At 35.7% G+C, this 24,142-nt stretch overlaps 1 protein-coding gene across 1 annotated transcript in view; it reads right to left on the bottom strand.

Annotated features, from left to right (window-relative positions):
• LOC136043889 (uncharacterized) overlaps positions 1–24,142 on the bottom strand; it is a gene marked incomplete in the record, with an annotated part of 113,453 nt that overhangs the window by 57,296 nt on the left and 32,015 nt on the right. The window contains 3 exon segments of the mRNA XM_065728909.1: positions 3,950–4,134; positions 6,456–6,642; positions 16,954–17,099. Of these exon segments, the coding sequence (XP_065584981.1) occupies positions 3,950–4,134; positions 6,456–6,642; positions 16,954–17,099 (518 nt within the window).

The raw sequence follows: 24,142 nt of genomic DNA, 5'->3' as shown, positions 1-24,142 counted from the left end.
TATGGGACAAGTGTCCTATGGTCAAAAAAGCAGAAAAACGTGCAAAGTTGTGGTATACTATCCCAAAGGCATCCGATAAGCCCCAGTCGGGAGTAGTATACCAACTGTTTCGGAGTACAGAGGAGACTTGCCTAAATCTAAGGGAAAACTAAAAAGAAAACATGCTCATAAACTTTTAGAGGAAGCATAAAAAAACCAGCAGTGAGTGTAATTTCTTCTAGAGATCCTAGAACAATAGAAAAACTTGCTCCACTGACATAACAGAAGATGAGTGAATAAAGCGTAAGTGTGCATTCGGTTACTCCCAACCGATTTTGGACCATGCCGCACCTATGTATTTTTGAAATCTTGACTCTGTCCTCGGGATATTTGAATTTTGATGTTCAGGATTTTACTTGTATTCACTTGAAGGATACTTAAAAGGCTATTAACTTGGTATCTTCTTTTGGGTCATCATTGGGTATCTTTTTCTGGGTCGGCTTACTTCATACGGATGAAAAACGTTGTCTGAATAAAACACCTTTTATAAAATGTATGGCGTCATTGCAAAACAATCATGCATCTTTTTGGCTCTTAAAATGCATAGGAATGTGACATCATTCACGTGATTTATTTTAATTAAGGCTCTATGGTCTAGTAAGTCGAAGGGTGCACTTCCATCCCGTGACCCATCAAAATATTGCCATGTCCTACCAGTGGGGCCTGCGTCCCACGTTAGGAATCACGGCTCTACAGTGCTCGGCTCCAAAGGCCCCTTGAAGAGGAATGTGTTAAGTGTTTAATAAAATGCATAATATCTTTTGAATATCTGAATTAACTGTATTAAAAATAGTGTGCCAATTACAACATAAAAATGACACAAGGTCTATGTGAAAGCTTTAAAATGTAGAATGCTTTAAATATACTTTAAAATGTGGTCGGCGATAGTTGCCTGATCATTTTTTTTTTAGCTACCCCACTTCCTCCTGTTAAAAAATCATTCTTTTTTAGCTACCCCACTTCCTCCTGTTTTCCCGATTCTCGGAAGAGTGCAAATTTCAAAAATTATTTTCTATTCAAAAATATTTCTATTCAATTATTATTTAATATATTCCAGACCATTGGTTTTTTTGTAAATGAATTTTTAGATACTCAGTTCTAGACCAGCGGCAGCCCTGGTGTGTAGGAACACAGTTTATGCATTCCAACCAATAACAACAATAGCAGGATTGGTGCAAATGCAAGTTCTTGATCCCTACATAGGTTCCATAGCCCTTAAAGTATGGAAAAGATTCAGATACTATTAACTAATAAGCAATAAATATTCAAAAATAAAATAAAAAGAGAGAGAATGGGAAAGATTCCAGCAACTTCTAAAAATGTATTCTAGTCACTCAGCTTAAACTACATCGGCTACACTGGAACCCAAACAATTGACGATAATAATAGTAAAAAATACAAAAAAAAATTAGATAAAACCAACATAAAAACCAAATATTTTTGAGAAGTCTTTTGAAGGTGTCTGTCAAAAAAGTAAACCAAACAGTTTCACTTGTTTGACATCGGTTTTTGAGAAATAAAATATAATTACTTAAAAAATTTGAAAAAAAATTGATATTAAATTTCTATAAGAATTATAAAAATTAATAATTTTATATTATAAAAAAATTGAGAAAAATATGTGCGTAATACAGAAATAAACAAGGATATTTTCAGCCACTGAAAAAAAAAAACAATGCAAATATTGTGGCCGAAAACTCCGCCGACGCCCAGAAATAAAAAAATAAAACACACCGTAAAAAAATAATCTCTAAAATAAGTAAACGCAAGCCGTTAAAAAAACACTAAAATAAAAGAAAACCCTCTCCACGCAACACATACCCTTTCACCGTTGGATGCAGAGGGTCAGTCTTCTTTCATTTTAGTTTTTTTTTTATTTTAGCAGTTATTTTAATTTTTTGTTTTTATTTATTTTAGTGTTTTTTTTTACGTTTTGTTTATGTTCTTCTATTTCACTGGCTAGAATAACGTAATTATTGACGATGCGAGAAGCAAACATAGGATACTGGCTCCGATGCAAAAATTATTACTTAACTGGAAATATGATCTGCAAACATACCTTTAAAACAATTATATAATTGTTTCCTACCCAAGTTGAAGCATCTTACTATGCTGAAACCAGCTTTTCTATTACAGGAGACGGCAAATTTTGTCGGTAGAATGATACCGAACTTTGGTAATTCATTCGGTTTATGATTTACCGACTAAATTACCAAACTACCAGTGAAAAACTAAAACGAACCAAGGAAAGCATCTTACCGTGCTGAAGCCAGCTTGTCTATTAGACAAGACAGTAAATTTTGTCAATAGAATGCTAACAAACTTTGGTACTTCATTGGGTTTACGACTTACCGACTAAATTATCAAACTACCTACCAGTGAAACAAGAGCTAAGAGCTCATATGGCACTTGTGACGAGGCCAGAAAAGCTAAGAGCCAAGAGCTGATATGGTAAGAGCTCTAACAAAATTCTAAGAATCAATAGATTGATTTAAAAGGAAAATCAGAGGCTTAATGCCGGTCAGGATTTAGAATAAGAGCTCTGAGTCACGATGTCCTTCTAAATATTAAAATTCATTTAGATCTGATCACCCACTCGTAAGTTATAAATACCTCATTTTTTCTAAATTTTCCACTCCCTTTAGCCTCCCAGATTATTAAATCTGGGAAAACGACTTTATCAAGTCAAATTATCCAGCTCCCTGATACGCCTACCAATTTTCATCGTCCTAGCACGTCCAGAAGCACCAAACTCGCCAAAGCTCTGAACCCCTCCCCCCAGCTCCCCCGAAGAGAGCGAATCCATTACGGTTACGTCAATCGCGTATCTACGACATTTCCTTATTCTATCCACCAAGCTTCATCCCGATTCCTCCAATCTAAGCGTTTTCCAAGATTTCCGATTTCCCCACCAACTCCCCCCAAAGTCAACAGATCTGGTCGGTATTTAAAATAAGAGCTCTGAGACATGAATTCCTTCTAAATATCAAATTTCATTAAGATCCTGTCACCCGTTCTTAAGTTAAAAATACCTCAATTTTTCTAATTTTTCCAAATTAACACCCCCCAGCTCCTCCAAAGAGAACGAATGCGTTCCAATTATGTCAATCACGTATCTGGAACTTGTGCTTATTCTTCCCATCAAGTTTCATCCCGATCTCTCCACTCTAAGCGTTTTCCAAGATTTCTGTTTCCCTCGTCCAACCCCCTACATCTGAGACTTAAGATCCTTCTATATATCAAGTTTCATTAAGATCCTATCACCTATTCGTAAGATAAAATACCCCAATTTTCACGTTTTCCAAGAATTCCGGTTTCCCCCTCCAACTCCCCCCAATGTCACAGGAACTGGTCGGAATTTAAAATAAGAGCTTTAAAGCACAAGATCCTTCTAAACATCAAATTTCATTAAGATCTGATCACCCGTTCGTAAGTTACAAATACCTCATTTTTCGATGCCCACTACTATTTGATTTTAATTCAAATAGGCTTCATCATGGAAGATAGCGAAAATCGTCGATAGAATGCTATCAAAGTTTGGTAATTCATTCGGTTTATGATTTACCGAATAAATTACCAAACTATAATTGAAAAACTAAAACGAACCCAGGAAAGTATCTTACTGTGCTGAGGCCAGCTTGTCTATTACAGAAGTGGCAAGTCTTGTCGATAGAATGATAACAAACTTCGGTATTTCATTCGGCTTATGAATTACCGAATAAACTACCAAACTACCAGTAAAAATCTAAAACGAACCAATGAAATCATCTTACCGTGCTAAAGCCAGCTTGTCTATTACAGGGCATGGCAAATCTTGTCGATAGAATGCTACCAAACATTGGTATTCATTCGGTTTATGAATTACCAAACTACCAGCGAAAACTAAAACCAACCAAGGAAAGCATCTTACCGAGCTGAGGCCAGCTTGTCTATCACAGGAGATGGCAAATCTTGTCGATAGAATGCTACCAAACTTTGGTAATTCATTCGATTTATGTAGGGGATCAGATTGGAAACAGCTTTTCGGTCGGCCAGTCGTTCAACTGTTGAAGGATTATACACTATCTCTACGGTTTCAAGGAGTATCACAAGAAACTGAAACAGAAAAACATTTATTGAAAATAATTGGGTAGGATACAGAGTTGAGAGCTAACATTAAAGTTCAGGTTAAACTAGAAAACATGTGCTCTTTATTTGGGCCTCCCTCCAAAACGAAAATAACATTTAAATATGACTTTTTTTTGGCTATTTAATGGATGTCTTCGAAAATGGTTTTAAAACTTAAAACGCTTAAATTGTACTAATACTATTTCTACCACGACTACTGGCAATTTATCGCAATATAAAGCCCTCTATAGTAATAATTTCTTAATAGCAGCAATGATTTATTAAAAAAAAAACACAAAAAAGATCAATCGGTAGCAAACCAATAGCGGTGCATTAGTAACAATGATAACAAATATATGGTATAAGGAGTTGGAGGGTGAAACCATGTACCGAGAAATAAACATGAGTAAACCACACTCCATAAAAGTGAATAATATTATGATCCCAAGGTAACGACAACCCTAAGAAATAGAAACAATAGCGAAAACGAACAACCTGAACAAATTAAAAATAAACAATAATAATAAAAAGATTTAAAGTATGGAGGTTTATTTTATACACAAAGGTTAATACATGAACTATTCCTTCTGTCATTTCGTCGCGTGATTTAGCCTGTTTTAAGTATATTGTAGTTTAGTTTTTGTATGTTTTTGTCCTGTATTTTAGTCCAAAATACGAATTCCGTCCCACTTACCTTGTCATAGTGATTCTTAAGAATAAACATCTTTTCGCCTAAAATCGTCTCGGGCCAATACAGCAACGCAAAACTGCCCCAGTTTCTTGACCTTATTTATCTCAGAAGCCCCTGCATAGTAATTATTCCTTAGATTTTAGAGGCACAATTTATTGGCCGTTATGCCACAGCGGTTTAACTAACAATTTGGAAAAATCAAATATATTTAAGCTGCTAATATATTGCTGCTCAATAAGCTGCTAATATATATTAATATATTAGGTCAATAAGCCGCTAATATATATAAGCTGCTAATATATTGCTGCTAATATATAAGCTGCTCAAATATATTTAAGCTGCTTAATATATATATTAAGCTGCTAATATATTTAAGCTGCAAATATATTGAAGCTGCTTTACTGCAGCTTCAAATGAATTTATTTTTCCCTTTAATATTGAAGAGATTTGTTCTATCAATAATATTTAATTTATGAGCAACTGTGAAATGCAAATAAAGTGGAGTAAACAGATAGAAAGAATAAAAAAGAAACCAAAAAGAAAATAATATTTAACTTACTAGAAAACATGAGATCAACATAAAATGGCTTAAACTATAAAAAAGCGGGCCGGGATAGCATCTTGTGGAGCAAAGCCAACTTTTAGGTAGGTAGGTATGCGTTTATTTCATACCCAAAAAATTACTGAAATTGTACTTACAATCATCGATATTCTGCTCAATTTAGGGACCTAAAATGTCCCTGTTCAGTAACTTAATGTCAGAAACCGTACCCGACAGGAATGACCGAAAACTATCTGTAATCATGATTATAAGCCATCAAGCACTTTTTTCTATCCTGATTTTTACTATATATTTTACAAATAAAAGTTCAAATGAGGATAAATAATTTTATTAGACAGTGAAAAACAATGATGAAAAATTTTGAATATTCCTGTTCTGTCAGTGACCGTCATCAGCAGATAAAATACTATGGCTGTTAATATATTTATGTACTGGTTTTTATATATTTATCCCTATTTGAACTGTTATTTGTATGTCATGGAAAGGCAGTGTGGTCTTCGAAAATACCTAATAGTATGTTTATTTTTATTTGTATTTATTTATCTTTCCTATAGCTTTTAAGAGCTTCTATTGGAGAATTATTCATTTCATTTGCTAAGTCTTTAACTCCAAGCGTCTTATTCACTTTTAAGAGGCAACGCGTCTTGTCATAGCTAAATGTTTGCCGGCGTAATTATGTGTAGTGTAACAATTTGCTATTAGGAGTACAATATTAATGCATGCAAAGATTATGAATGAACAAATGAATGTATTTTATAACTCATCAATAACACAAATGCATGGCGATGGAGTATCAAAAAGAAGAAAGAAGAAAAAGAAAGACACATTTAAAAATAGGAACAGATTTATACAAAATAAAAACACGAATAAACTAGACTTTTCAAAAGAGTCAACCACTCCAAGGGTTGCGAACCTCTTTTGACGACAAATTTACATATAAATTATTCAGTTGTACGATCGCGCAGAGAACTCCGTAATATAAAATTCCACCTCTACATCTCTTCCCCTAAAACAATTGAGCGTATTTTAGGCCAAAATTAAGTGACATCTTCTTACCTTTTGTCGCAGTTCTTCCTGATCCATCAGGCTAGAATCTTCACCAGCCAAGTAGTAATTATCAACATCAGCAAGATCAAGCTTAGGGTTGGCAAACTGAAACCTTAAATCGGGCACAAATTTCGCACTTTTAGAGACTTCGATGGGCTTATTTGTTCTCGCTGTTTTTCTAAGCACCAATGTTTGACTAGAAGACAAATCACTTTTAAATAATATAATTTAATCATTTTTGACAGACAGTCCCCAAAAGGAATTGAGATTTTTTTTTTTACCTCTTTTTATTCTTTTCCTGAAGCAAAACTCACTGACAGTTTAGATTCAAGCAGTGTTTTCACTTCTACCAATTTTTGGAAGATCTATCAAATTTCCTATCCATCCCTGGACAAAAAAGAAGATCCTGAAACTACCGAAAATCTACAGAAATCTCTGAATCCCCGGAAAATGTTACTTTGTCTTGGTGGTCATTCTTTGTTGCTAATATGGCTCATGGCTGTTGTCTGTTGAACGAGATATAACTACGCTTAGTTTCAAAATTATATACATTTCATTATTTTTCGAGCCTCTATTTGCTTCCGGAGTTCCCCTTCGAAACAGAGATAACTTTGACAAAAATTGATCGACGAAATTCCGCTTTTCTTTCTGAAATCACTCTCTGAGTTTTTACAATTTTGGCTTTATTCGCCAATCGCTCAAATACCACCAAGAACATAACACAAAATGAAAAACAGTCCTACTGAAAATTCTACCAAAACCTCAGAGCCAACAACCGATTTCCTACCGAAAATCGCCGAGGTTTTCCAGATTGTTTGAAAAGAAAAATGAAAACACTGGATTCAAGTACTAGATTCAAGATAAGATTCAAAAGTCCGCTTTTGCCTAGAAAAATATTTTACTAGGACTGTGTCAGTTTTAGGAACTGTTAATTTTTTCTATCTTTGTGAAAGTTTATCGAAGAGTTTTTAGTTTCTCCAACTAGGTTTACTAAAAGGGGACAATTTTTGAAATCATTTCATTATTTTTTTATGATGTGCACAAGGTAAGTTTCAGTGACAGAAGAAGAATAATAAAAGCCCAAATTTACCGGAAAAACTATCAGCTTTAAAGTCCCTACAGAGTTTGTACTTCTAACAATTTTGACGGGGTTATTTGTCCCCTCCCCTCTTTTTCTAAGCACTAATGTTTGCCTGAAACATAGATAAAGTGGTTTAGTTGTTTAGCTGCAAATAATAAGTATCTGGACAGGATCCACGGAGGAGGGGATCTCACCCCTTAAAAAAAACTGAAGAATATTACCTTACGCATCGTTTTATTTTGCATAATTGTTTTCCAAACATTGTTTTTGCTAGAGGCAAAATTGTCAGTAAACATTTCACTGTAGTACTATTAGTCCAGTAATAGCTAGTTACATTTAAAAATTTAGACCCCTCCCCTTTCAGGTACTACAGTTTTCCAACTTGAATCTGTATCCGTGTCTGAAAACAGAACCATTATTGTAATGTAACGCAACTTTTGTATCAGTGTTTTTTATAGATATTAATGCATAAATTCCTATACGAATTACAATCGGTATATGGATAGAATATATATGGCATGCATAAGTCACATATACAATAATAGATTTTTGTTTCCAATATGTATATAAGCTACACTACTTTAGAGAACAAATATTTGGAACACCCGAGAGAATTTGTTCTTACGGGGATTCGATACCACAAAGAATCAGCCTATTTCGTCCATTAAAATTTATTTTTAGTTTTTGTGCCCAAACTATTTTTAAATGATTAGGTGGGCTTGCCGTAGCTTTTAGAATTTGGCTAAGCAATCCAAATAAAGGGGATAAAACAAAAAAGGGCAAATAAAGGGCATAAAATTAGAAGCTGCCGCTTACTTTCCCTAAAACCTTAAAAAAATCTTTGTAGTTTCTCGTGTTTTGTGCCAGAGATAGAGATATTTAGCTTTAGGGGATCTTTTATCAGTAGAAAACGCAAATTTTGTTTTTAATTATTAAACGGATCAGAATATTCTTTTTAAAATTCAGGAAAAGCTACTTCCTAAGAATTTTCTAGCATACCTGCTTGGAAAATCCTAAATAATAGCTCAGAGGAATTATCACTCAAGCAAATTGGGCACTTTAGGAGTTCCCTGTGGTGTTAGCTACTGCTGGTGGTATAGCTTACAAAAAGAGTACTATGACTAAAAGAAGGACGTTGTCAAAATAAGCGTAAAAGAAATTACTCAGTGTGAAAGTGACAGCTGTCCTCAGCTGTCGGTATTTTTTTTCGCCGATGGCTCTCTATTTTTTTCTTAAAATTGGCACAACAAAATTTTCTAGCCTGAAAAACCGATATAGATGGGTCACGACTTTGCAAAAATTCGTTAATTTAGGAGCCGTAATATAGGAAAAACAAATTTTACTTAAATGACGTCACACTCGTATGCATTTAATTGGTGATCGTATCATATTTGGTGTCTATGACTCAGGTGACGTTATACAAGACGACGAAATTATACGACTGAGCTACGCCAAATACGAACAGTAAAAAACCAAATAAACTCTACTTTTTTCTTAAAATTGACACAGTAAAATTTTCTAGCCTGGAAAACCGATATAGATAGGTCACAACTTTGCAAAAATTCGTTAATTTAGGCCGTAATTTAGGAAAAACAAATTTAACTTAAATGACGTCCCACTCGTATGCATTTAATTGGTGATCGTATCATATGTGGTATCTATGACTCAGACGAAATTATATAAGATTATATAAATCGATAGATGACTAAATTATACGACTGAACTACACCAAATACAAACAGTAAAAAAAATAATAGCCTATATATGTATATGATTAACTGTAGAATCTAAGGTGCCACAATGGATGTTTTGTTACTACAGAGCGATTTGAGCTTCGATCCTCCTTTTCCAGATGAGAGTCCCAAAGCCGCAGCACTCTAGTAACTGCCGAGTAAGGATATATTATCGTTTTTTAAGTTATGATGTCTTGATATTATCTACGAGGGCAATATTTTTTATTATATTTTATAGTAAAAATAAAAAATGTTACACAGACATTTTCTTGGTAGCTTTCTTCACCCTAGTATTTCCTCATGTTTTTTTTTTAGTGACTATTTGTCTATTTTTGTTTCTGTAGCTTTCATCTTTTCTATAATACTCCTCAATCCTTTGTTTTTCTCTGTCCATCTCTGTTTTCTTGGCAAATTAGAGATTTTGATTCTTCTGATTTTCCCCCCTTGAATAGGCGCAAAAAAAAACACAAATAAATAAAGAAGGTTCCGTAACCTAATGGCTAAAGATCATGCCAGGAAAACTTTTGGAGAAATTCTAATAAGGCAGAGTCGACTATGGGGGATCGGAGCAACTGGAGCAACTTTCCCTGGCTTCAAGGCTAGGAGTTGCCAACTTTGATTCATCTCTTCGCTTTTATTTGGCTTTTTTTGCTCATATTTTCCCTAAGGAGGGGGGTGGTGTTGTTATTAACATTTCCCAGACCACCATCAAACTTGATAAGGGCTCTGATAAAAGGTCTGCTACTGTCAAGGACCTTTCGTTTGAAAAAGATCATCGAAGTTGAAGTGTGAACACCGAAACTTGACATTAAAAAACGATTCAGAATTTGTAGTCTATATGTATATATATATGTATATATATATATATCTATATGTATATATTGGTGGGGGCGCTTCGCACCCTCCCTAAGCCCCCCCGCGTGCGTAAGTCGTTACGCGCCATATTAGTTACGTGCCATTGTAGTTGTGTCCGTATGTCCCACCTGTGATATGTTTTTAACTACGTAAAACTTGCAAATATACAACATTCTTTGCTGTCCCATTGCCTGTGCATATAATAGATTGTCAGGTTTACCGACTCTTGAACATGCAACATATAATGGTCCATGGGAAAACAATCCGTATTCAGATCTATACCTCATGATTCTAATAACTGCCCTTGAGCTTTGTTGATGGTGATTGCTAATCGACCATTCCCTGTGTCGCCGTCGTCATTTATATATCCCCCTGTGCCCCCGGCGTCCCCTTTGTAGTTATGTCCCTGTGTCCCGGTTGTCATTTATATTACCTGTGTCCCGGTCGTCATTTGTGTCCCGGTGTCCCAGTCTGTGATTTCTCTTTGAGTGTCCCGGGCGTGATTTATATTCCTTGTGTCCCGGTGTCCCGGTCGTCATTTATATCCCCCTGTGCCCCCCGGCGTCCCCGTTGTAGTTGTGTCCCTGTGTCCCGGTCGTCATTTATATTCCCTGTGTCCCGGTCGTCATTTGTATCCCGGTGTCCCGGTGTGTATATACATTCATTTTTTTAGTTTTGTTTTTCTCCTTTATTTTTCATTTTTTTCCTTTTTCATTTTTTTTCTTTTTTAGTTTTTTACTTTTTTAGCTTTTTTAGTTTTTTTCTTAGTTTTTAGTTTTTTTTCTTTTTAGTTTTTTTGTAGTTTTTACCTTTTTTTAGTTTTTTTTTTTTAGTTTTTTGTTACTCATGTCCTGGTCGTCATTTATAATCCCTGTGTCCCGGTCGTCATTTGTGTCCCGGTGCTTTGTTGATGGTGATTGCTAATCGAACATTCCTTTTGTCCCGGTCGCTTTCTCTTTGAGGGTCGTCATTTATATTCCCTACTAGCTGTTGGGGTGGCCCTTCGCGCCACCCCAACACCTAGTTGGTGGGGCGCTTCGTGCCCCCCCAAGCCCACCCGCGAGCGTAAGTCGTTACGCGCCATATTAGTTACGCGCCATTGTAGTTGTGTCCCTTTGTCCCACCTGTGAATATAGATAGATTTATATATGTGTTTCAAACTACGTAAAAATTGCGAATATACAACATTCTTGGCTTTCCCATTGTCTGTCCATATACAAAGCCGTATGTACTAATAATGACGTCATATGCAAACGCTCTTTTTACAAACAAACAAACATGCATACACAAAACTCGTTTTTATATAGATAGATAGATAGATAGATACAATACAAATTAATTACGTAAAACTTGTGAATATACAACAGTCTTCGCTGTCCCATTGTCTGTGCGTATAAATAGATTGTCAGGTTTACCGACCCTCAAAGATGCAACATACAATTGTACATTGGTAAAGCAATCTGTATTAAGATCTATACCGCATTTTTCTAGTGATTGCCCTTGAGCTTTGTTGATGGTGGTTGCAAATGCTAATCGAATTGGGAATTGCAATCTTTTAAATTGAAAAAGCAGATCCGTTGGAATCATGGGAATGCGAGGAATAAGAACAGCCTCACCCTCATAAGGCCCTGTCAAGATTGTGGCCTCTATTAGGTTTTCCATTGTTTTTTTTTACGGCAAGTCGCGTGCCATTGCAAAGCTTTGGTGGGTTGATATTTCTTAAAAGTATTATTGGTACGCCTATTTTTAGTTGTAGCACGTGTGGTGGAAACCCTGAAGGATCTATGGAATTTATAAAATTCAGATGGATAATTAACCGCTTCATTTGGTTCCAAAATACAAATTAACTGCGTAAAACTTGCGAATATACAACATTCTTCGCTGTCCAATTGTCGCTGCATATAAATAGATTGTCAGGTTTACCGACCCTCGAACATGCAACGTACAATCGTCCATGGGAAAAACAATCAGTATTAAGATCTATACCACATTTTTCTAATGATTGACCTTGAGCTTTGTTAATGGTGATTGCAAATGCTAATCGAATTGGGAATTGCAATCTTTTAAATTGAAAAGGCAGATCCGTTGGAATCATGGGAATGTGAGGAATAAGAACAGCCTCACCCTCAAAAGGCCCTGTCAAGATTGTGGCCTCTATTAGGTTTTCCATTGTTTTTTTTACGGCAAGTCGAGTGCCATTGCAAAGCTTTGGTGGGTTTATATTTCTTAAAAGTATTATTGCTACGCCTATTTTTAGTTGTAGCACGTGTGGTGGAAACCCTGAAAGATCTATGGAATTTAAAAATTCAGATGGATAATTAACCGCTTCATTTGGTTCCAAAACTGTGTCGACTGACTTGTAAAGGACTGCCTGGTCTCGAATCTTGGTCAAAACAATATTGTTGATTTCGTGGACGTCTATATTTTTGGGTGCGAGAATCGCTCTTTCACTTAGCCATTTATTATTTTTATAATTTGTTAGAATATTCGGAAATACTTTTTCAATCAATTCATTTTTGGACGTCACTAAATTACAGAAATCAGCAGGTAGTTGTATACGTCCTGAAATTGAGTCTACTGGGAGCTTTCCGTTTCCCATTGCCAGCAATTGATCTGAAAATGTTTGACCAGAGTCATCGTTTTGTAATCGGACACGCATATTTGTAGTTAATTTTAATGTTTTTACGTGTGCCCATAAATTAGAATTTTTCAGGCAAGCATTCATTTCGTCTGCAGGAGTTGATCTAGGTATTATAGGTAATGTTTGCCTGAAATCTCCCGCAAGCAATATTAATGTGCTGCCAAAGGGTCTCGACTTCCCTCGCAAATCTTTCAAGCATTAATCCAGAGCCTCGAGCGATTTTTTGTGTGCCATTGTGCACTCATCCCAAATAATAAGTTTGCATTGCTGCAATACTTTACCAATCCCAGATGATTTGGAAATATTGCACGTGGGAGTTTCTGTAGAATGCAAGTTCAGAGGCAATTTCAAAGCGGAATGAGCAGTTCTTCCACCAGGCAGCAATGTTGCGGCTATTCCGGACGACGCAATCGCCAACGCTATATCATTTTTTGATCGAATTGATGCCAGAATCAGTTTTATCACAAACGTTTTACCAGTACCTCCTGGGGCATCCAAAAAGAAAATTTCTCCAACGTTGTTATCGACACAATGCATTATCGTATCATAAATGTCTTTTTGTTCCGACGTTAACTTGGAAATGTTATTTTGTACATACGACAATAGATCACTCGTACTGTAACTTTGTTCACGATCCAATTCTACACATGTCGAAACAGCAGCGATACGGTTAGGTGGAGGCATTCCCAAATCCTGAAGAGGTTTGTTTGCCAAACGTACGCACAAATCTTCTATAACAACTAAAGTGCAGTTATAAATTTCTGATGTAAAATCAAAAGTCATATCTGACGTCTCTAACTGTTTTCGATGGAGTATATCTTCGGACATTTTTGACTTATATTTTTCCCATAACTCTGTAGGAGCTGATGGAGAGCAAGTTGTTAAAATGATGCCAAACAATGCACGAATTTGACTTGGGGTTGACGTTTCGCACGCGTCATTGATGCAGTTATCCCAGTGTTGGTCATTCTCCAATAAATTCAGAGCTTGGCATGCACTACGGTAAGTGACATGTATAGTACCATTTACAGTCCTCAAATACTCAAAGGATGTCGGACCGGGTACATTCACCAAAAGCAGGCGTAGAAAGAAGCATTCATATTGAGTGGGGTGAACGTTGTAGAGTCTTCCTATCGTGGTATCTTTGAAGATGGTACAAACACTTCAAGTTTTACAATGTAGTTTATCAGTGATTTCAACTTTTGCCGGAAGACACGGGCCGTAATGTCATGCCTAAGAACCGCCGATTGTCCTTGAAGTAAAAGCTGCAGTATCTCGTCCCAAGATTGATTACATGTAAATGTAATAAATAAATCTGGACGACCATAGAGACGAACATACGCAATAGCATCTTGAGCATATTCATGCATATGACGGGGACTGCCAGCATATGACGAAGGTAAAATTGTTAATCTTCCAACGTTTGTGGTATTACCGTCATTTATAACTGCATCTCGCAAATGAATGTATTGTTCAGAGCGGAGCTTGGTCTGATTCAGGCGGATATATAGCAAACATTCTGATTCAATTTTAGCATACATATCAACGACGAATTGGTGAAACAATTCACGGCATTTTAAAATATAATTTTCTTCATCCTGCCGAATCATTAGTCTATAGGAATAATAATGCATTGCACTGCATTTCTTATTCATTTCTTTGTTAGTGGCTGGATTCATCAATTTAATATTAAAGTGATAGCCGTCGGCTCCATCCCAAAAAATGATAGGATATTGTAGGGCATCGTAGCATCGATCAAGCCTGTTTCCTTGCTGTTCTTTTGATTCCTCGGTACGCCTTCTTTTTTCACTTTCTCTTTTAGCAGCAAGTCTGCTTTCGCGTTGCTCTGGTAGTTCCTCGGCACGCTTTCTTTTCTGACTTTCTCTATCAGCAGCAAGTTTTTTGGCATAGACTCTTTGAGCATCTTCATCGGCTTTTGCCATGGTAAGTTCATCAGTCATTGTAAACTTAAACATTAATAGATTTCTACGTGAACATATGTCTTAAATATATTGAATGACGTCACCGTCAAAGCAAAAATGACGACAACTAATTTCATGACGTCAGTCAACACAGAAACATGACGTCACCTGATCCACAGACAGACACACAGACAGACAACTTATTTTTATATATATAGAAGATGTGCCGATGTCGCGGTCGTCATTTCTGTCCCGATGTCCCGGTCTGTAATTTCGTCAGTTGAAAACATGACGTCAGTCGACACACAAACATGACGTCACCCGACAAACAGACCCACACACACACAGACAACTTATTTTTATATATATATAGATAAATAAGTTGTCTGTGTGTCTGTCGAATGACTTCATGTCATCATGTCATGTCATCATGAAGCTAGTTGTCGTCATGTTTGTTATGACGATGACGTCATTAAAGGTATTTAAGAATATCGTTCAAAGACAAATTTTTAATTGTAAGAAGATCGTGGACGGAAAAATGTTTAACTGTAAAATGACTGAAGAACCTACAATGACAACAGCCGAAGAAGCTGATCAAAGAGTCTATGCCAAAAAACTTGCGGCTGATAGAGAAAGTAAAAAAAGAAAGCGTGCCGAGGAATCACAAGAACAACAAGAAAACAGAAGAACCTACAATGGCAACAGCCGAGGAAGCTGCTCAAAACAAATGTATTCAAGCCGAAGTAGCTGAGTTGGTAAAGCGTTATGCTCCAGGTTCTAGGTCCGAGAGGTTCCAGGTTCGAACCTTGGCTTTAGCATTAATACAAAAGAAGAAAAAAACTAACAAAGGTAAAAACTACCAAAAAAACTAAAAAGAAAATACTAAAAAAACTAAAAAAGCTAAAAAAAAAAAAACTAAAAAAAAGGTAAAAAACTAGAAAAGAAAAAAAACTAAAAAAAGGTAAAAACTACAAAAACACTAAAAAGGAAAAAAACAACTAAAAACTAATAAAAAAACAAAAAAAAACAAAAACTAAAAAAGAAAAAAAAAACTATAAAAAGGAAAAAACTGAAAAATAAAGGAGAAAAAGAAAACTAAAAGCCGGGACACAGGGAATACCGGGAAGCTCAAAGAGAAATTACAGACTGGGTCACTGGGACACAAATGACGACCGGGACACAGGGAATATAAATGAAGACCGGTACACTCAATGAGAAATTACAGACTGGGACACCGGGACACAAATAACGACCGGGACACATGGAATATAAATGACGAACGGGACGCAGGGACACAACTACAACGAGGAGGCCGGGGGGCACAGGGGGGATATATAAATGACGACGGGGACGCAGGGAATGTTCGATTAGCAATCACCATCAACAAAGCTCAGGGGCAATCATTAGAATAATGAGGTATAGATCTGAATACGGATTGTTTGTCCCATGGACAATTTTACGTTGCATGTTCAAGAGTCGGTAAACCTGACAATCTATTTATATGCACAGACAATGGGACATCGAAGAATGTAGTATATTCGCAAGTTTTACGTAGTTAAAAAAATATATATATCTATAACGAAAAGAGAAATCTTTTCTCTTTTATCTATATTCACAGGTGGGACACAGTGACACAACTACAATGGTGCGTAACTAATTTGGCGCGTAACGACTTACGCGCGCGGTGGGGCTTGGGGGGTTGGGGGCACGAAGCACCCACACCAACTAGGTGTTGGGGTGGTGCGAAACGCCACCCCAACAGCTAGTTATATATAAAAATAAGAAAGTTTTAAGCACAAAAATCATTTCAAAGCATTTTTTGGGCAGGGGTTCATTTCTAGGGGATAACTTAAAATATTCAGAATAAAAAATAAATGAACCTCTGTCTGGTAAAATTCATATTTTCCTACAGGTGATCATTATCGAACCTATGGCCCTATAACGTGGGGAGAGAGCTCAATGACGTCATTGTGGTCCATTCTTTAAAGGGTTTTGCAGTTATTATTATATAGCAATGGCTTGTCTTGCAATGGCTTTTTCTGCGATTAGAAGACAAGCGACTGCGAGATACATACATATACAAGCTTTCCACGTAGCAGTAAGATAGACCGAGTGAAGCACAGTGCATATCTATATATATCTACTCTCTTTAAGTGAGCTTTAATTTTGTATGAGTTTATGGATGTATTTTTTCTAGAGAGCGGCTCCTTTATTATTTTTTTTTTTTTGAAAATTACACCATTTAAAGAATGACAGCCAGGTTCTAAACTCTTACTTTACAAAATGAAAATGACGTAGGCCAGATTCAGCGAACGGTGTCAGGTCAATGGTGCCATATGCTCTTACAAACTGGATTTCTGGATGTCCTCGGTTCATTCCAATGCGGTAGTTGACAGCACTTGATTTGTCAATTAGTTCCTGCTAAAAAAATAAATACATAAATATATATATATATATATATATATATATATATATATATATATATATATATATATATATATATATATATATATATAAATAAATAAGTTGTCTGTGTGTGTGTCGAGTGACGTCATGTTTGTGTGTCGACTGACGTCATGTTTGTTGATTGACGAAATTACACACCGGGACAACGGGACACAAATGACGACCGGGACACCGGGACATAGGAAATATAAATGGTGACCGGGACACTCAAAGAGGAAGCGACCGGGACACAAGGAATGTTCGATTAGCAGTCACCATCAACAAAGCACCGGGAAACAAATGACGACCGGGACACAGGGAATATAAATGACGACCAGGACATAAGTAAAAAAACTAAAAAAAAACTAAAAAGAAAAAAAACAAAAACTAATAAAAAAACTAAAAAAGCTAAAAAACTAAAAAAAAAACAAAAAAGAGATATATATATATATATATATATATATATATATATATATATATATATATATATATATATATATATATATATATATATATATATATATATTCACAGGTGGGACACAGGGACACAATTACAACGGCGCGTAACTAATGTGGCTCGTAACGACTTACGCGCGCGGGGGGGGGGGGGGGCTTGGGGGGGGCCCAACAGCTATTATATATACTAGCCCCCTCTATATATATATATATGCTATATATGCTATAATAGTATATATGCTATAAGCCCCCTCGCGCGCGTAAGTCGTTACGCGCCATATTAGTTACGCCCCATTGTAGTTGTGTCCCTGTGTCCCACCTTTGGATATAGATAGATATATATATATGATTTTAACTACGTAAAACTTGCGAATATACATCATTCTTCGATGTCCCATTGTCTGTGCATATGAATAGATTGTCAGGTTTACAAACTCCTGAACATGCAACATAAAATTGTCCATGGTCGTCATTTGTGTCCCAGTGTCCCAGTCTTTAATTTCTCTTTGAGCGTACCGGTCGTCACTTATATTCGCTGTGACCTGGTGCCCCGGTCGTCATTTGTGTCCCGGTGTCCCGGTGTCCCGGTCGTCATTTGTGTCCCGGTCTGTAATTTCGTCAGTCGATAAACATGACGTCAGTCGACAGACACACAAACAAACAACTTATATATATATATATATATATATATATTTGTCTGTGCATATAAATAGATTGTCAAGTTTACAATCCGTATTCAGATCTATGCCGCATTTTACTAATGATTGCCCTTGAGCTTTGATGATGGTGATTGCTAATCGAACATTCCCTGTGTCCCCGTTGTCATTTATATATCCCCCCTGTGCCCCCCGGCGTCCCCGTTGTAGTTGTGTCCTTGTGTCCCGGTCGTCATTTGTGTCCCGGTGTCCCAGTCTGTAATTTCTCTTTGATTGTCGCGGTCGTCATTTATATTCCCTGTGTCCCGTTGTCCCGTTCGTCATTTGTGTCCCGGTCTGTAATTTCTCTTTGAGTGTCCCAGTCTTCATTTATATTCCCTGTGTCCATTTATATTCCCTGTGTCCCGGTGTCCCGGTCGTCATTTAAATTCCCGGTGTCCCGGTCGTCATTTGTGTCCCGGTGTCCCGGTCTGTAGTGTCATCTTATAATGACGTCATATACAGAGCCTTATATACTTATATCTTGCGAATATACAACATTCTTCGCTGTCCCATTGTCTGTGCATATAAATAGATAGTCATTTATATATCCCCCCTGTGCCACCCGGCGTCCCCGTTGTATTTGTGTAAATATAGAGGATGAGAACTTAATTGAAAAGACTGAAGAAACACTTTTTTAAAATTTTAATATTAAAATAAATGACAATGATAAAAAGTTCCCTTTCCTGTATTGGACTGTAAAATTTCATAAGAATCCCCCTAAACCACGGTTTATTGCTGGAGCAGCTAAATGTCCAACCTGCATTGCTGCTACTGACCTCTCTTTAATTTTAAAGGAAATTGTAAATAAACTTAAAACCTATTGTTCTGGTATTAAAAAATTTTCGAATTTTAATCCATATTGGAGTGTTAATAATTCACTGCAGGTGATAGATTCTTTAACAATGGTTTCAGCTAAAAGAATTGAGTCTTTCGATTTTGCGACAATGTATACTAATTTATCACTTAATGTATTGTTTGATAATTTAAAAACTGTTATCAAGAAATCTTTCCTCTTATCTAGTAAAAGGTTCTTAAAAATAGACATTCATAATAGAAAAGCTATATGGACAAATTGCTTTAATACTACAGTTAACTTGAGATGTTACAGCTTGGATATGATTTTTGAGTTATTAGAATTTGTTTTATACAATACTTATATAAGATTTGGGGGTGATTTGTACAAGCAAATTGTGGGAATTCCCATGGGGGGGGAATGCCAGCCCATTTATAGCTGACTTGTTTTTAAGTTAACTAGAATATAAATATATGATGGATAAGAATAATCCAATTAATTTAAAACATGCTTTGTCAAATAATAAAAGATATTTAGATGATATTTTGGTCTTAAATTGTAAGAATTTCATTGATATTTCTAAAAATATATATCCATCAGAGCTTATTCTTGAGCCTAGTCATGGCGCTGGTCATGAAGATCATTTCTTAGATCTAAATATTAATATTTGTGATAATAATAAATTAAGTTTTAAAATGTATAATAAAACGGATGATTTTGATTTTGAAGTGATTAGTTTCCCATTCCCTGAAAGTAATATACACTCAAATATCACATATTCAGCGTTTTTCTCACAGTTACTTCGTTATGCAAGGATTTGTAGTAATTATATTGATTTTAAAAATAGATGTAAAATCTTAAGCCAAAAATTGGTATCAAGAGGTTTTTCTGCAAATTAACTTGGCAATTTAAAAAATTTAGTTTTCATTATAACGAACTTTTAAATAAATATCAAAAGAATTGTCTAAAAATACTTAAATAAATTTTCAACTAATTTCGGAGGTTCGAGAAATGTTGTCGCAGCGCCATTTATTTTGAATTGTGTTTCTAATTGAGTGGATTTTTTTTAAAATTAGCCACATGGTAAAGATGAATTCTATAATTGTTTAGTTCATTCAGGTTTTTTGCAATGTGTTAATATTTGTGATTTGGTAAAATTTATAATATTTAGTTTACCTATTGTTGCTAAAAAGAGGGATATATTAACAGGATAAGCTTGTTTTGGTTTTACTTGGTTGTTTTACATTTGCTGTTTTTTTTTTCTTTCATAGGCATGTATTTTGGGGGTGATATCTGACACGGGGATGCCATGGATATTCTGTGGTAGCCATAACACTGTGCTGGGTAGAGAATTTAAAGTGGCGAAAACCTATATAGGCCAGTGTATTCTCCTGATGAGCCCTTATGTTGGGTGTTGCCTCTGAATTATTTGTCTATATTATTTTTTCTATTGTTTGGTAAATGACGACTTATACTTATTGACGACATGACTGCCTGTCCATGGATTATTCTTTATGGTTGATTGTTTATGGCTATGCTGTTTGACCTATGTGATTGTATGGATGAGTAGGGTTAAGGCCTCATTCAAGTGCTGGTCTATATTAATCACTAATTTAGGAAAACAGCCTTCCTTTTCTCCTTCTGTCTCTCTCTCTCTCTTTTTTTTCTTTTTTTTTGTGTGTTTGTGCTGTTGCATTGGTGATTTCTCTTTTCATATATATATATATATATATATATATATATATATATATATATATATATATATATATATATATATATATATATATATATATATATATATATATATATATATATATATATATTTTATATATGTTTTTAACTACGTAAAACTTGCGAAAATACAACATTCTTCGCTGTCCCATTGTCTGTGCATGTAAATAGATTGTCAGGTTTACAGACTCTTTAACATGCAACATATAATTGTCCATGGGAAAAACAATCCGTATTCAGATCTATACCTCATTATTCTAATGATTGCCCTTGAGCTTTGTTGACGGTGATTGCTAATCGAACATTCCCTGTGTCCCCGTCGTCATTTATATATCCCCCTGTGCCCCCAGCTTCCCAGTTGTAGTTGTGTCCCTGTGTCCCGGTCGTCATTTATATTCCCTGTGTCCCGGTCGTCATTTGTGTCCCGGTGTCCCGGTCTGTAATTTCTAAAACTAGAAATTACTTCTAATGAAATTAACGATGTTATTTCCGTTGAAATTCCTGATTAAAATGTCGATAAGGGCTAATATGATATTGTTGAAAAAAATATGATACATGGACCTTGCAGTGCATTGAACGAAAATTCACCATGCATGGCCAAAGGAAGGTGCACAAAGCAATATCCTCGACTTTTAGTACCCAACACAATTACTGGCAATGATGGTTAGCCACAATATAGAAGAAGATCTACTGAAGATGGCGGTAAAACTGCAATAATAAAGAAGCATAATGGTACCACCATCGAAGTAGATAATCAGTGGGTTGTTCCATATTCACCATTATTGTCAAAAACATTTAATGCACACATAAACGTTGAATACTGTAAGTCCGTGAAGGCAATCAAATACATATGTAAATTTGTCACCAAAGGCAGTGACATGGCAGTTTTGCTTGCAGTCCGAAATCAGTGATATCGATGAAATCGTACAATATCAGGCTGGAAGATGCATTAGCAGAAATGAAGCTGTTTGGCGAATTCTTTCATTTCCGATACATAGACGAAGTCCAGCTGTTGTTCACTTAGCGATACATTTACAAAATGGACAACGTGTTTATTTTTCGGAATCCAACGTGCGACAAAGAGCCCTGAATCCACCGGATACAACGTTAACTGCTTTCTTTTCGTTATGTCAAAATGATTCTTTCGCAAAAAAAATACTACCTACTGCACTAGACTCTTTCCCTATACTGACCCCTAATCAACCTCCAGTTGAAGAATTCAACATGAGGTACATGGCCATGTTTGAAGGTGTTGCAAAGCATATCTCTGATATAACTCAGGCTATAACATCTATTTGCGAACTGATTTATAAGTTACCACCAAAACATTTTCAAATGCAGACCTTAGCCTCAATAACTCAGTTGAAAACCTAAATAGAGAAGATTCAAGCCTTCCCACAATGTCAGCAGTTACCAGCAGCCCAAAACACCAGCAGAAAAGCAAAGCAACAGCAAAGCAGAAAGGAAACGTAAGGCAAAGGAGTCTATACCTAGCCCAGAAGCTGCTATAACTAGGATAAAGAGACCTAGGTTAGCCCATTTTCAGACAAATGACTAGTTCTCTCTACACCATTTTCCCTTGAATTTGGGCTGGATGACTAAGTAGATACTTATTAAGTAATTTGGTTAAGACTATTGATTTAGTTCATTCCCTAAAAATTTTCATGCATGTTTTATTCTAGAGTTGTCATATTTGCATTTTATCTTTTTAAATTTTTATATCTTGATTTAGGTGACAGGTTGCAATTTATTTGTATTATTTATTTAATTGAGTTGTATAGGCATAATAATTGCTATTTGATAATGCAAATTGCATTATTTTGGTTTCTGGTTATAAATGCAGCCACTATTTTCTGGTGATTAACCCCTACAAATAGTAAGATAAGTGGTAGATGGCCCCATATTAATTTAATCTTGCAGGCCCTGATACCCCCTCCCATATTATTTATTTTAAAGTTATCCTTTTTACTATTTTATTCGTTTTATTACCTTATTTTATTAGCTTAAAATTTTTATACCTGGAAGTATTTTACAGGTTATAATGTAAAAATGTATTATCTATTATAATTGTGTTGTATATGTATTTAAATTGCTGTATGACAAAGCATAGTTGCATTATTTTGATTCCTGTTTTTCAACGCAGGCAGTTGCTGTAGGTGAATAGCCCCCCACCAATAGCAAGTTTAGTGATACATGATCTAGTTCAGTGAATATTGACTTAGTGACACCCAAGCAACCTAGTGTGTACAGATGGCAGAGATAAACCAAGTGATACGAACGTGTATGACCTATTGGTCGAACGCGTCAAACCTCAAATAACAACTACATAATGTTGACTGGGCATCAGTAAAAACAAAGGCCGTAAAAAACTGATATAGCTTTCTCAAAATTTGGCAAGCTTAGTAGGCTGACTGACTTTAAGCTGGTAGGCTTACTGACGATAAAATTATACTGTTTATCTACCCTGCTCCAAATTGAAAAGTGGCCTGAAAAGACTGAAAGTCCCTAAAGTACCTGGAAGTACGCAGCAATTCAAGGCTGGCTAAAATTTTTTTTAGCGAAACGCCAGATGGCTTTGATGACTTTTCTTTTAAAAATTAGCACTAGTTTTCGCTCTTAAAAGTTCTCTTACTATTCAGATTCATCAGTTTATTTTGAGACACCTGGGAACAGGGAGCAAAAAAGATTAAAGAAAGTTGTGAATTTAAAAGATAAAATACCCCCTGAAGTTAGGCAGAAGAAAGCAATTTGGCTGTCTGGCTAAAAGACAGTCTTAAGTACAAAGTTTATGAATTTATTGAATATGGACATGCCTAAAAGAAAAGGTGCATATAGTTCTTTTTCAAAAATGAGGTTGAAAATAAGATTTAACTAGACGGTTTGCAACTTGAAAATTACCCCTCCCCCTCGCCGACTATCGGGGAGAAGAAATCCTCCCATCCGATTGGGCTGCACAGCTCTAAATAGGGAAATAAAAATAAATGAAAAGAAAAGGGTTATCCTGGTATCATTTATCACCAATAACAAACTCAAAACAGGCAATTCCAGTAAAACTCAAATCAAAAGAAAAAGAGATGAGGGCATCCTCTTACTATCAATTTGGGAAAAAAAATTTAATATTATCCTTATATCTATATATATAAAAATAAGTTGTCTGTGTGTGTGTGTGTCTGTCGAGTGACGTCATGTTTGTGTGTCGACTGACGTCATGTTTGCCGACTGACGAAATTACAGACTGGAACATCGGGACACAAATGACGACCGGGACACAGGGAGTATAAATGACGACCAGGACATAAGTAAAAAAAAAAACTAAAATACCTAAAAAAAGGTAAAAACTA

Source organism: Artemia franciscana, chromosome 2 (genome assembly GCF_032884065.1).
Source record: "Artemia franciscana chromosome 2, ASM3288406v1, whole genome shotgun sequence".
Lineage (NCBI taxonomy): Eukaryota > Metazoa > Arthropoda > Branchiopoda > Anostraca > Artemiidae > Artemia > Artemia franciscana.
Note: the sequence above shows the minus strand (reverse complement) of the source record. Positions and strands in the feature narration are given on the sequence as shown.